Source organism: Pelmatolapia mariae, linkage group LG10_11, assembly GCF_036321145.2.
Source record: "Pelmatolapia mariae isolate MD_Pm_ZW linkage group LG10_11, Pm_UMD_F_2, whole genome shotgun sequence".
NCBI lineage: Eukaryota > Metazoa > Chordata > Actinopteri > Cichliformes > Cichlidae > Pelmatolapia > Pelmatolapia mariae.
Genome location: NC_086236.1, coordinates 17,673,945 through 17,689,354, shown reverse-complemented (window position 1 = coordinate 17,689,354; position 15,410 = coordinate 17,673,945). Strand labels below are relative to the sequence as shown.

Sequence of the window (15,410 nt, the reverse complement as noted above, 5' to 3'; positions counted from 1 at the left end):
TTTCAGACCTCAACTCTGAAACAGTTTCCATATCAAAACAATGTTTAATATTTTGGGTGGCAACACTTCAGCGGGCAGTAAGGACAAGGGACTCTGATTCCAAAGCTGAATGGGGAATCAAATGAGAGACATATGGTCATTCCCGTCTAACAGTCCCTCCGTGGAAGTGCAAACACTCTTTGAGGAGGCAGGCGGAGTGAGAACACATTTTATGTCTGAAACGTAAACATTAAAAGGGTTATTTTGTGAGACGGATACCTGTTGTGGATGGATTTAAGAAAACATGTAGAGAATGAGTCAAGCAGAGACATCTCAGGCTGACGGGTCTGAAGTTGATTTCCAAGTAATTGTATTGTGAGAAAGAGCAGCAGCTAGGGTTGATCTAGGCCAGGTCTATGAGTCAGAGTGGACAGAGTAGAAGGAATTAATCTCAAGGGAACGATGGGTGGAAAATAGGTAAACAGAGATGGAGCATTACCTAGTGTAAATTAATCCAGTGCTTTAGGACCTGACCTCCTGAGACCCTGCGTCCTATGGTTACATTACATTTTGGCTTTTCTGCACCTTATACGTCATCCTGCTCAGTAAAGTGTTTAATACTTTGTTGATATTAAGCCATTGTCCCCATAAGATGACTTAATATCTGTTAAGAGATGATGATTTTTTTTTTTACATTATCTGATCCAACTAATCCCAAACAGCTGGGAGAAATTAAAAATTCTTCCCAAACGAGAGCTCAGGTTTCAGGTCTGGGTTAAATGGCTGGTTTTACAGACTAAGATAATAGCGCTGCCCTGAGGCAACAAACCACATTTTCATGCCTTACACTGGCCCTTCACCACCTACAGATGGCCCACATACCACAATGAATGACGGCCCTTTGGTGGCCCAGATCAGGTTTGCCAGAGGTAATCCACACATGGGCCAGCACAGGACCACCAGTGTGTCTGAAACTCACACACTCACATTGTGAGGTCCCGCCTACTTTATGGGGACAAATTGCAAGGTAAATCATTCAATTTTAGGGTGAAGGCTTGAGTCAGGGTTAGGGTAAGGTTCAGGCAGGGACTTGTGATGGGTAGAGTCAGGATAAGTCTCCAGGAAATTAATGCAAGTTAATGTAATGTCCCCAAAAGTGATGGAAACACAACGTGTGTGTGTGTGTGTGTGTGTGTGTGTGCGCGCGCGCGGTGCATGAGGTCTGGGTCAAATGTTGGATGTATTTTGGTGTTTTATTGTTCTGTGAAATGTTTACATTGTTTATTTGTTGTTTATTTATTTGTTCGTCCTTGTTGTACTAATACAACTTATTATAGAATAACTTGGCATTTTACTACCCTTGTCGCACAGTGTTGCCTTGAAGCAACAAACCAATATCTGTTTGGGGGTGGGGCAGGGTGTCAAATTTTATGATTGATATATTATTAGGGACCCTAAAGCTCCCCCAAAATAGGGAGAAATATTTTTTTCCCCAAAAATTAAAAAGTCATGCAGTAGAGGGTTAAGCCAGGCCTCAATGTGGATTAGTTAGCCTACTATCAGCTGCCCTAAATTCAGCTTAGTTAATCAGAAGTGTGTCATGGCCCTGGATATTGGACTCTTTGGAATTTTTGGCCTTGTTTATTAAAATCTTCGATCATCAGTTCTTAGTTTGGTTATAGTGTATATTTTGTTTTGCTCTTAACTCTCATTTTGGTTTGTATTAGAGGTTGTTTTTTTTTATCTTTTAGTGTTTCATGTCAATTTTATTTATTTGTCTGCATTTCTCTGTTTAGTTATTGTTTCTAACTTTCCATTTTGGTTCGGCAGTTATTTGTCCCGTGTCTTGTGTTTAGTTTTACTTCCTTCCTCTTGTCTTGCTGACTTGATTGTCTTCAACCTGTGTCTTGTTTACCTTCTGCTTTCACTTACCCTGATGACCTTAGAGTTTGTGTATGTGTATAAACAGACTCGTCTTTCCTTGAAGTCTTTCTCACAGTGTCTGTTGAATCATCGCTGTGTGTCTCTGCTCGTTTGAAGAATTTGGATTTCATTTTTTTTCCAATGTGCCCTGCCACCACAGTTTGCCTTTTGTTTGATGATTTTATCTCCCGAGTCTGCATTTAGGTCCTTGAACCAGCATTATGTGACAAAATCAATGCCTGTTGTAAGACATTCATAAAAACCCAAAATAAAAGATGAAACATCATCATTGGTACAAGTCTTGAGAGAAACCAGTGGCAGAGGCAAACACTCAAAAATATTTTAGTGAGTATGAAAAAATAAAAGGATAACAAAACAAATTCTGTTAATCCATGAAATTGTTGTTGATAATCTAAAACATATAACTGCTCCCGAGTAAAATAAAAAGAGAGGCTGAATCCACTTTGCTGTGAATTCAGTGGAAATGTAACTACAAGAAAAATAGTTATCTCATATTTCTTATATTCATATATTCATAACATCAATTATTTTGAAAGTTCTCTACTCTTAGAGACAAACCTTGTTCTGTATCAGTTAAAGCCAGGCTGGTTTTTGACTAATGAATAAAATGAGTGGGTGTAGAAACCAAGCATATGGAACATATTACACCACTATCAAAGTGAAAGATTCCAGATGACGAAAACCTCAAAGTGATCTGAAGTGCACTGGAATTAGCAGCTTCATTTTTGTCCTGACAGGCCTCCGTATTGCATGCTAGCTCCCTCATAAGCATCAGTAATATGAAGTTGAACATGCATTAAACTTAATTCTTAAAACTAATCCTAGATTTACTCTCACCTTTCCTCTTGCAATTAGCCTGAATTGTAGCATATTTAAAGATAAGTCAAATTCAGTGCAATGCACGATATTACTTTTGTAAGATGATAAACACTTTAAAGTATAAACACACTCTTTTTTACATGTGTTGCAAAATAAGGTTTATTTTCCTACTGAGTGCTTTCAGGTTTGCAAGAGTTTAAGACTTTTGATTTTGTAAGTGAAGACCTCAGAGTAGACCTAGACTAGAAACAAATCCAAGTCAAAATTATTACATAATATTAAAAGAAAAATGCAACTCACAAATACATGAGAGACTGGAGCCCAGTGAAGGTGTCCTGGGACAAGCTGCTTAGCGGGTTATGGTCCAACATCCTGACACACAAAATAAGATTACCCAGTTTGACTGCTTAATCGCATTAAATAAATAATTGGCGATTACGATTTCTTTAGATAAGTGTTACAAATTGGACCCAATATGATTTTTAAACAAATGTGATTTTCAGTATTTCACAATAGCAGCATACAACATTAGCTCTTGTGTTTTACAGAAGAATTTAGAAAAAAGGAAAAAAACTACTTGAGTCAAGTAAGATTTCATGGGTAGAAAAAAGCTCAATCCACACATCTGTGCACCATTTAAACTTATTATTTTTGCACCACTTCTCCACTCTGCTGCTTAAATAAATAATTTTATGTCCATCTACTGGATTTGTTTCCAACCTATGGATGAAATGGACAACTTTTGCATCTCAACCTTTAAAATTAAAAGCACAATTAACAGAACGTTACAGTCTTTGGATAACTTTTTTTTTTTAACACATTCTCCTTGCTACCATGTATTCATATATTTGTGACTATTGAAAGTGCACATCTGTATGCTTTGAGTTACTTACAGCCACTCCAATTGATTTAGATCCCTGAACACACCGGGACTGAGGAAGGAGATTAAGTTCTCACTGAGAAACCTGAGAGAAAGCATGAAAAGCACAAGAAGTTTGGTCATAAAAAAACACAACTATAATGACTACATTTGAAAGTAACAAAATACAGCAAAGGTAATAATCATAGGACATACCCATAGTTTTGGGTATGATTTTTGGTCAGACAAAAATTGAAGTCATCTTTAGACAGTTTAAATAAATGATGGCATTTTTTCCACAGTTTTATTTGTTGACATTTCATAAGCTAAACACAGAAACAGAAATTTTGGCTTGCAAAAAAGAAAAGAAAGCCACCTTGATTCTTTCTCTCTCTCTCTCTCTCTCTTTTTTTAAAAATTTTTTTTTAATGCAACTGTGCAAACACAGTTTTGCTCATTCCCACAGACTCCACAGAAAAGCCTGGAGTCAAAACACAAATTACAACTGCTTTTCTCTGTGTAAGAAATGAGTACCACTCAGGTTAAAAAAAATAAATTGAAGTTGACTTGTAACACAAAAGAGAACTGAAGGAAAACAAAATTAATACACTTGCTTCAGGGGAAACGAGGCAGGATACTTACAACCTCTTTAGATTGTGCAGACCGCTGAATGCATGCTTAGATATGAAGTGGAGGCTGTTGTTCTGCAGAAACCTGAAAACAGAACAGAATAAAAAATAACAAATGCTCTTTTATTTCAAACTATGTTTGAGACAATAGGAAAAACAGAAAACTTTCATATGCTCTTACGTAAAATACTATTTTCACCTGTTAGAGAAATATTATTGTTACACTTTATTACATGATTATTAAGAAATAACACAGAAAATGTCTCTTCTTGTCAATACACAAGTAGAGGGAGCAGTCATCTACTGGAAAAACTGGATGCTCAGGTCCAGTATGTCACACTATAAGGCCGCTCTACCAAACTACTAAATTAAAACAGTTAAAAGTGTAGAAATCAATACACTCCTTGAGCCGTTGTCATTTCTGAGCTACTATTACTATAGATTCTACAGGAAGGATAAAATCAAATAAAAATGATTTGACATTTGCCGTTACTAAAAACTAAATTGCCCAGAAACAGACAGTGAAAAAACAAAAACACAAGGATGGCGGCATAAAAATACTCACAGTCTCTCCAGGGCAGAGTATTCTGAGAAAACAAAATCGGACAACACTCGGATCTCATTGCTCCTCAGGGACCTGTAACACAACCCATCAAATGTGGCTGTAAGAAAAACACAAACATACGTTTTGCACGAAGAGGAAAAAACGGAGAGAAAGCGATGAAATGTCTGACACATTATGTGCAATAAACCATCACACAAACTACAACTATGCAGAAATAGCTCTCTGAGTATTTTGCACTTTAATAGCTACAATAATAATAATAAAAACTAAACTCATCTGTTTAAATGCATCCGAAAAGGTTGCAATAAGGACAACACAAGGTTACAAAGGACCTAATGCTGTCAGTGCTAAAGCCTATGAGCAGACCAATAAGATTTAAATGCACACATGCACGGCTGCCACCACGCTCTCAAGAGGGAGTAAAGTCTGCGCAGCTGAGCCCAAAACTGTAATTTAAAACTCAAACTAATTATTTAAGCTTTGATAAAATTTTGTTAGGTTTTGTACTGTAAAGTGGACATGAGGCTAAATTACACTGCCACAGCAGGTTCAATCGCTAGTAGAGCAAAAGGGAAAAAAATAGCACACTCATTCAGCTAAAATGCTGAATAAAGGACATGAAAGACCGCAGTGATATTCTTTAGAAATTACAATGATACTTAATATTTAGAAACAAAATATTAAGAGAAAACATCAGCTGCCGCTCTCTAATGTGGTCATAACAGGCTCAGATTCATGTGGGAATTTCTCAAGTTACACTTACAAAGACTAAATAAACAGAGAAAAGGAGCCCATTAAAAAGAATTCCAAGAAACACAACCGACCTATAAAATGCCATGTGAGTGCCTAATAACAGCTGGAGTTCGATAGCTGTACTCTCGACTGTGTTTGCTCAATAAATCAAAGATTAGGCTGAAGGTTTTATTTTGTCAGCTTCATGAAGAGACTGAAAGTAGAGTCCTGTCAAAAGCTGAGTTTCAAAGCTTGAGTTCCTGAGGAGTTATTCACAGAAAGTGAATTGCCGGTCACTTTTCTGTGTGTACATATTCAAATTTTAACATCTGACGAAGATAACCTGAACAAATAACAAAAATTTAGTTGTTTAAATAATTTCATTTGATGAGGGGGAAAGTTATCCAAACCTACCTGACCCTGTGTGAAAAAGTAATTGACCTCTAGTTAAACCATGACTTAACTGTGATTAGCACATTTTTGGAACCCTGTGTTCAGCTTTACTAGGCACATTCAGGCCTGATTACTGCCAGGCCTGTTGACTCAAGAAATCACTTGAATAAAACCTGTCTGACAAAGTGAAGTAGGATAAAACACCTCAACACATTATGCCACAATATCAGAAACAGCTGAAAAAGACAAAGACATTTCAAAGGCTTTGAGATTTCAGTGAACCACTGCGAGAGCTGTTATCCACCAGCAGAGAAAACTTGGAACCCTGGTGAGCGACCTACCAAAACAAAACGACTCATCCAGGAGGTCACAAAAAAACCCCAGAACAGCATCTTTAAGAACTGCAGGCCTAACCTGACTCAGTTAAAATGAGTTTGATGATGTGAAACAAAAAATAAAAACAAAGAAGGAAGAAATTACTGTTATCTAATTTCACACACCCACCCACACATTAGACTTAATTAGCAAGACAGATGTGAAAGCTAAACCCTGTGAAGCTCAGCCGAAGGTAACCCTGACAGCGCCTGAATTTCATACATCTCTTTCAAGAGTCATAAGACTACTAATCTTATTTTGATGTGTAAAACCTCTAAACAGGATTTATATTTCTCATGAAAAACACCAGCTGATCTGCAAATTATGTGCAGACCCAACTTTAAAATTTTTTTTTTGTATGGGATCTTATTATCTCAGCAATTTCATTATGCCTTCTTATTATGCTTTATTTGATTATGCCTGTGACTGTAAAGAGGAAAACTACAGGAGCAGGAAATCCAGGGACTCACTTAGAAGGGGAAAGGGGAATTTTACGCAATTTTTTTAAAGAGACACCTCAATTAAATTTAATTTGGCACTGGCTAATAAAAAGTAGAATAAGTGAATGCGATTTTTGAAAAAAATGTAGCTGCAATTCACACAAGGCTCAGTATACCTTTTGTAATTAGTCTGCTGACAATCATACCCTGGTTTTTTTTTCACAGGATATTAAACTGTGCTTCAATATTTATTTATTTTTTAACTTTTTTTATTGAGCATCAACAATGTAGTACAAAGATATACATATAGCAAGGCCACAGTGCTCCTTTTTATATATTTATCCCCCCCCCAAGAACATAATGGACACCGATCCAAAGGGAAAAAAATAAAAAATAAAATAAAAATAAAAATGAAAAAAATTTAAAATTAAAATAAAATTAAAAAAATTAAAAAAATTAAAAAAATTAAAAATAAAAAATAAAAATAAAAAAGTAAATAAATAAATAAAATGAATTTAAATGAGGTACAAGGAAATTCACCATATTTGAAGATGTGCACTTAAAGGGCGATATTTTGCACAAAATTAATCCCAATCACACACACAAAAAAAGGATTTTCGGCAGCTGTCAAGCCTCTTTCAGGTGGGTATGATTTTAATTTTCTCTAAATGTTTTAGGAATGTATCCCAAACAGCAAAGAATCTCTCCTTCGACCCCTTGAGAGCGTACTTTATCTTTTCCAGCTGTATAAATTGTGTCAGGTCACTAAACCACAAAGCCGCTTTGGGTGGTTACTGTGCTTCAATATTTTAATATAAATCTAAAATATAAAGAAAAATCTTTTCAACTTTTCAGTCTCAACTTTTTAAACTTTTATCTTCAGTATTCAAATGAATGAATCAATGAATTATTACAGTAACAAGCATTTGAGCTGATGGAATGAGAAAAGCAAGATTAAAGAAATTATATATATATATGTATATATATATATATATATATATATATATATATATATATATATATATATATATATATATATATATTTCTTTAGAGACACGCAGAGAAGAGCAAGTTTTTCTCCATTTAGTCAGTATCTATGGGCTCTCCAAACCTGTAAACCTTTGTGGCTGTACCATGTATGGTTGTGGGACTGTGACAGACAGAGAAACACCTTTGAGTACTCAAAACTACCTCTTTCGTTGTTCTTGGCGTATAGCTGTCTTCAAGGCCATATTTTGCCACGGTGACACACACACAGTCATGGGCTGTTGTTACCTGCCAAGCCGCTAGAGCTTGTAATAACCTAACCTACAAAATAACCAACCACTTGAAGAGGACTCTGACAGAGTGCTTGGAGTCAAAGGACACTTACAGCCAGGTAACATTTGGCGAGAGCGACGGAACATCCTGCATGCTGACCTCCACGCACTCAACATCTGTCTGTATGCAGTCACAGCTCTCTGGAAACTCCTGCAATACTACACACAGACACACACACACACATTGTTTTTTATTTAGAGGCTCATTGAAAATTATTAGTCGAATGAAAACATGGCATTTGTTTTTCTCCAGAGCCCAACACAGTTCTCCTTCAGCGTCAACATAACAGTCAATTCTGTGAGTCGTGTGCTGTCGTATCCAGCTGTCACAATTTGCTAATTGCTGTGCATTAATCTTTGGTGGCGCACCTTCTTCTTTTCTAGATCACACCATCTGCATTATTTGCTAGCTGATGTCAAAAACTGATCATATTTTCCTTCTTTGATCATTTGTATCACATCTCTCTGTGGTCTAGCTGGTGCTAGCTGGCACACACACAAGGTATGTGTTAACATGTACAGTGGAACCCCGACTTATGAAATAATTCGTTCCAGAGGGTCTTTCGTAAGTCAAAATTTTCACAAGTCAAAGCACCTTTTTCCATCGCCTTTTGAGTGAGGCGATGCTGGCTGAAGACGAAGTTCTTGGTGGAGGAGGAGGTGGCGGAGGTTGAAGAAAGCATATGTATGCATGCATACATACGTACGTGTACCTGTACATAACATTATGGAATTTAATTTAATTTTTTTTTTATTTTCTATTTTATCTGTTTCGTTACGCGGGCATTTTGCCGTACCACGGGCAGAAATATTGCCGTTAAGTGCCTTCGTAACTTGAATTTTTCGTTAAATGGGGTCTTCGTAAGCCGGGGTTCCACTGTATTAATCTATCTGTGAAGGTTCTCAGTCATCCAGGTCATCGTAGTCTAAGGAGCTTGGAAAGAAAAGCATCTGGACTTCTTTAGGTTGCTTGAAGACGTTTCACCTCTCATCCGAGAAGCTTCTTCAGTTCTAAGGTCAAATGGTGGAGAGTCCCAGATTTCTACCCCGTAGTGTATTAATGTACACACACACACTTACAACACTCATTGAGGAAGTACTGGTCCACAGGGTTAGTCTTCTGTAGTGTGCGGGCAAATAAATCTGCCCATCCGATGTTGTCCCCTGCCAAAGCAGAGAACAAAGAGTTAAATTTACTTGACTGGATGGTAATGATAGTTTATCAAGGTATTTCTGCACTGGCATCACCAGCACATGAGCATTATGGGTACTTTCAGCTGCTCCCTTCTTTTTGAATCACCACGGTACATGGATCCACATGTTAGATTTGGCGCAGATTTTAATCGGATGCCATTCCCGATGCAACTCTCCCATTTTTCCTGGCTTGGGAACAGCGCTAGGAGTACATTAGCTCGAGACCGCCTGACGCTGGGTTTGTCTACTCCCAGTCCCAAATCAGGAATCTGTTGCATGTTAGGCATATGTGTTGACCCACCTCACATTGAAGTCACCACCAGAGTATAAGCATTATACTGTGTCAAATGACCTGACAGATCCTTGGGCCATTATAAGCATTTTAAACGCATCCCTGATGCTATACTGGGAGCTGTAAGTGCACACAAATCAGAAACAGCTTTGACAAGTCAGTACTGATGAGGAGCAGAAGTGATGGAGCAATATTTTCTGTTTTATGGGACTGAGCTACTCTTTGGAACTATTTTATCCCAGTTTTTTCACAAAATGAACTCTAAAGCCTCATGTACCATAGCTACATCTGTACAAAGCTACTAACAAAAAAACCTCATCTGTTATCAAGCTTCGCTTTAAGAAACATACAAAATATGCCAATCATTATCACAGTGCTGTGTAAAAATGTTCCAAGGAGACAGATTTCTTGTATTTTCTTTAATTTCCTAACGGTCTTTCAAAGTTTCTCTTTGGACATTGTCTGTTTTTTCAATCGTTTTCAGTCCAGTCCTTGTATATGACCATTTTCAGAGAAATATTTGTTTGTTAAGCCACCTATAAATCATTCAGTCATATAAAAAGCACCTGACTCAAGGGATGAACCACTGCTGTGTCTACAGGTAACATACAACATAGCACAAAAAACCTGAATTAGATCTTCAGGTAATTTCTTACTAGAAGCCGGTCACAATGCGCATGAAAGTGATTTGAGCCTAGTGTAAATTAGGGGGAACAAAAACACAGAAATCTTATGGGTGCAATCATTACCAGGGATTATCGCATAAAAAGGAGATGAAAAAGAGCTTCATAGTACTTTTGTCAGGGGGCAGAATGATCTGGAACTGGTGCAGATGTCCTTCTGTTGTAGTTGCAGTACTTCTTCAGTACTTACAGAAGAGGAGTGAACAAAAAAAAGGGCTAAATATTTTTTAACTGGCAGGTAATTTTTGAAGGTATTCTGAAACTATCTGCAAAACAAACAGAGTGCAGGATAAACTGGTTAGATTTACGATGTCCTTCAACAAAGTACTTACTTTCCTTCTTTGAGTACATTTCAGAGCTGATTGAACTTGTATAAAGTAAAGAAGTAAAAGCACTTCAGTTCACTTCAGTACTTTTTAACTTCTACTTAAATAAAGCATACCTATACTTTTGTGCAAATTACACAAGAGCTGGACTGAAAATCAGTGGGAACAGGTCTTATGGAGTGATGCATATGAATTTGATATCTTTAATTGGTCTTGTGTATGGAGGAGGCCAGGAGAGAGGTACAACTCCTGTCAAAATTGATGGAATTCACGGAGTATCATCAGTACCATCAGATTCTGATCCAGCCTGAATACCAACTGGTCTGTGTTAAGTGTCTGATTGGCAGTAGCTTCACTTTTGAGCATGATAATGGTAAAAACGCACCATGGAGCACGATTCCTGAAGAAATTACAATAGAGCTTGTCTAAGAGAGTTCAGGCTGTATTGAAGAACAAAGGTGTTCATACCAAATATTCACTTTCAAGCTTGTTAACATTGTACAGACTCCATTTTTGGCTTATATACTGTACTTTTGCTGTTCCAATTTTCCTAAGAAAATGTAAAAAAAAGAAGATTGATAAAGTGCACAAAGTGAACTTCTTTACTGCAGTACTTGTCATCGTTATGGCAGTGTTGCATAGTGTGGTGGTGAGGCAGATGACGAGAATGGAGAAGTAATATAACACAGAGTGGATTTCTGATAACTAGCATGCCCTCGCAGACAGACTGAAACTAATTTGCGCTCCTTCTTGACCTGGGTGATGAGAAAACTGTGCTCTGCAGAAATGAAAACGTTTCATAAAAAGGGCTTAAATGATTAACGCTGGGCTTAAAAAAAAAAAAAATACTAACGCATGTTTACCGTGGGACTAATGCTATAACGAGCATCCTAGGGAGTGTTTACGAAATAGTTACAAACACATTGGCATTTTAATTGACAATGACTGATGAATATTTGCATGGCGTAACGACTCTCGACTGTTAATTAAAAGAAATAGATTATTCTCGGATGTTATGGTAACATTTATAGTATTCTTTTACACAATAGAGGTAATATCCAACAGATGATGAGCCTGGTCTTGAATGGTAATTTGAAACAGATTAGTTCTCTAAAACTGGCAAAAACAGGATGTTTCTTTTGGAAAATTACACTTGGCTCTTGTGTACTTCAGTCTTTTTCTGATGCTTTGGAGATTGTCAGGGTTACTGTCTTCGTGCCCATGCTCAGCCAGTTGATTCGCAGTTGCAGAAAGACTGTCACAAGAAGTTTGATCCAGTGGCTAATACTCCCAGGCCCAAGAGAGGTTGTAGGAAAGCGAGGCTCGATTTGGTCTGGAGTCCCACCGAAGAAAAGAAGGGTTCTTTTGTTTAAGGCACATGTCACTCTTAATTATCGATGTATAACGAACAGAAGTTCCTTCACTGCTTTATTTATGACACTCAATGGCAGGGGGTAAGTGAAGGTCTGGGGAGGTATATCTCTAGTGAATGAGAACTGAAATGCATGATGCTGGGCTGCGGCAACAGGCCAGAATAAAGGAGGTCAGGACCTGTTGCCATCCTCATGGACTCCGTTTCTGACAGTTTAGTCAGAAATATGCACATGAGTATCCCATCTGAGGTCATTTTGTGTGACTCTGGCACTGGTAGTCCTGGTCCTCCTCCCACAAAGGAGTACACACCAGACCTGTTGCTTGGCCGACGCCCTTCTACAGCTCTTCTTGTGTAACAGCTTTTCTCCTGTTTCAAGTAGTCTTGCTGCAAGACTACTTGAAAATGTTCCAGTGACAAGGACACATACAAAAAGCAAAGTTAGAGAAAAAGAATGAAAAGAGAGAGCAATGGTTGATGGCCACCAAAAAACAAGACAGCCTTTTGGGAGTTGTCATGCTGTGTGTTCTCCTCTGCACATGCTGTCATTTTCATTTGTGCCAAAGTAGGTGAAATGGATTCACATTGGTTTCTTCTTCCTGGCAGGACAGATTGAATTGACTTTGCATTATACCGTGATGATCAAGTGCTCCCTTTGTGTTTTTGAACAGTGTACATATTATATTTTTATTTGGTAGTGTTTGAGTGCATGCCATGCTGTCTGTACCTCAAAATTTTGAATGAATTCTGATAAACCTTTGTAGGGGTGTAGAGGGGAGTCATGTTAACAATTCATTAAGTTTTGGCTTACATCAACTAAGGTATTCAAGATCAGCTTTATTGATTGAAAATTGACCAAAAGCTTATAACCTAGAAACTACGATTCTTACAAGTGTGGTGTGAATTCTCAACAATAATATTGTATGAAGTTTTAAAATATTTCATATTTGATCACTGACTCTCCTTTTAGGGGCAATAGATTGATCTGAAGGTCAAAGTGTTAAGAAGAAGCACTACAAGAGTGCAAACCCCAACCATATAAGGGTTTGCACTCTTGTAGTGCTTCTTAACACTTTAAGAAGAAGCAGTATTTACCTTAAAGGGAATTTGCCTGTTAAATATGACATCATTAGCCATTTCCAGGTCCAAAAGCCCCTCCAGTTCTCAAACAAACGCTACGGCATGACTGAGAGTTAAAAGCCGTCAAAATTCTTTCATCTTTAATAAAATGATCAGCATATCTGCCTAACCAGGTGTAACTATCAAGTTTAACATCCAGGCATCCATGAAAAACAGGATTATGAAGTTTAACAGAGTTAGAAGTTAGTGGGGAGTTAGCTTGCTAGTTTTTATTTAAGATGATATACCATGTTCTGACTGAGAAAAATTAAAACATATAGCTCTGCTTTCACTTCGGACACAAATGAAGAAGGAAAACTAAATAGCAGTGACATTTTTAAAGTTACTGATGGTGGGCTAGCTAGCATATGGTGGTGTGCTACGTGGTCGCTAGTGTTGGGATTAAATAATTTGCAGTGCCTCAATAATGCTATGCTTTTTATTAATAATAAGTGTTATAAAGTTATATAGTGTAGTATTAAGTGGACAGAACCCTGAAAATTAAAGGCATGAGACCATGTGTCCTTGGGGAGTAGAAAGCTGCAGACTCTCGCTCACGCTTGCATGGGAAAATGTAGATAAGAGGGGACCATCTCTAGTGGAAAGTTACTGAGACACTGTTGTTTAGACTAGAATTAGAGAGCTTCTGTAATAAAACTGTTAGGGGCACACCACCATTTTGAGATCCGTGGCAGCGTGTCATGCAGGACGCATCTCCCTTCTAGAAGTAATAAAGTGTTAAACGGTCTACTGAGCAGTGTTTTGTCTTCCATTGGATGCCTCTGAGGAATCAAAAGAACTCGGTGAAGTGTTGATATTTACAACTGGGGGCTCATCCGGGATTTGAACCGGGACCTCTCTACACAGCTATGGTTAGGATAATATAAACACATTAGCACAGTGAAACTGGAGTATAACTGCTAACTTTTTCCCATAGATTTTATTTCCAATAAAAGTTAACGTGAGAGTTCCCGATAGGTGGAGACAAATGCAATCGCACGTCAGGAAGAAGATGTTGAAAACAGACCAAACTTCAGTCAGGTCAACATCTGAGATACATCGACAGCACAAGGTTAGCCATTAATATACTGCTGCACGTTTTAGATTACTCGCTATGAAAAAGTCCTGATCCTCACATTCATGTACTCACTCAAATCTTTGTTAGCCTTTAATTGTGTTGTGGTTTGCAGTGTTTTGTGTTGTTTCACTTTAAATTTGTTTAAAAGGAAAAAGCTGAAAATTTAAATAGTTAAAAGTTGAAATGTGAATAGTTGGTTTTTGTATTATATGATTTATATATTACATTTTATGTGGAGTGAATAAATCAAAGTAAATTTACGGTGGCCCCTAGAGACAAAGCACGTACAAACTTCAAAACACGTAAAAACTCCGAAGCACATACAAAACACAACAGAAGTGCTCCAGGATGCTAGGCGCAGTGTTGAGCTTTTGTTACCTAGTGGCTACACAAGCCAGGAAGTACCAACGACCGGATTTGGTGTGTGGTAGTAACATGTAAATGAACATTTTTTTTTAAATTATTTGAATATATATGAGTGCTTGTGTATAAATACACAAACAATACACATATGCTTTCAATTGTGTAATTTAAGTGATCTAGGTAGCTCTGTTTTGGAAGTTCAGTTAAAGCTAGAAATGTACTTTGGAGTTATATAGTATATATGGAGTATATATAAACATATATAAATAAAACCACTTTTTTTTACATTAGTAATTCCTTTTGCTCATAATTTTATATTATTGTTAATAATAAATTAATTAAAGCAACAAAACAACCTGAAGAGCCGGTTGGGAGCTGAAAGAGCCGGCTCTTTTTAATGAGCCGAGCCGAAAGAGCCGGTTCTCTAAAAAGAGTCGGAAATCCCATCACTACTAAACAACCTGCTAGTCATTAATGCTAGTATTAAATGCTGTATATATTATTTTTTTTCCTTTGTTTTGAAATGTACCAAAAAAAATAAATAAGTAGGAGTAGGTAATGGACAACAGGTACTGATTTATAAATAACTAAACATGAATACCTTAAGCTTATTGTATAATATTATACTACAGGATATTTCTGACTAGGCTTGTCGTTCTCTTTCTCTTGCTAAAACGTTTAGTGTCACCTTGAAAGAAAGACAGTTATGAAGTGAAATCACAGGTCAAAATGTGAATTGTGGACTCATGTAAGGTCAAATAAGGCCAAACTTTAATTTCATCAGGTCAGCGTTTCATAAAATGCGAGCTACAAACATCTAAAGTTTATTTAAAAATTCTAAATTATATTTAAAAATAAGAAAAATAAAATCAATATAAACAACATACTATTCCCTTAAAGTAAATACTGCCTTTGGTCATTTATAACCA

The 15,410-nt window shown here is 37.1% G+C and overlaps 1 protein-coding gene across 1 annotated transcript in view; it reads right to left on the bottom strand.

The window, feature by feature from the left end:
- The window catches only part of rxfp2a (relaxin family peptide receptor 2a), a 48,112-nt gene that overhangs the window by 17,136 nt on the left and 15,566 nt on the right, over positions 1-15,410 (bottom strand). The window contains exons 3-8 of the mRNA XM_063486598.1: positions 9,135-9,218; positions 8,108-8,213; positions 4,796-4,867; positions 4,244-4,315; positions 3,636-3,707; positions 3,043-3,114 (exon numbers count right to left, since the gene is read on the bottom strand). Of these exons, the coding sequence (XP_063342668.1) occupies positions 3,043-3,114; positions 3,636-3,707; positions 4,244-4,315; positions 4,796-4,867; positions 8,108-8,213; positions 9,135-9,218 (478 nt within the window). The remainder of the gene's footprint in view (positions 1-3,042; positions 3,115-3,635; positions 3,708-4,243; positions 4,316-4,795; positions 4,868-8,107; positions 8,214-9,134; positions 9,219-15,410) is intronic.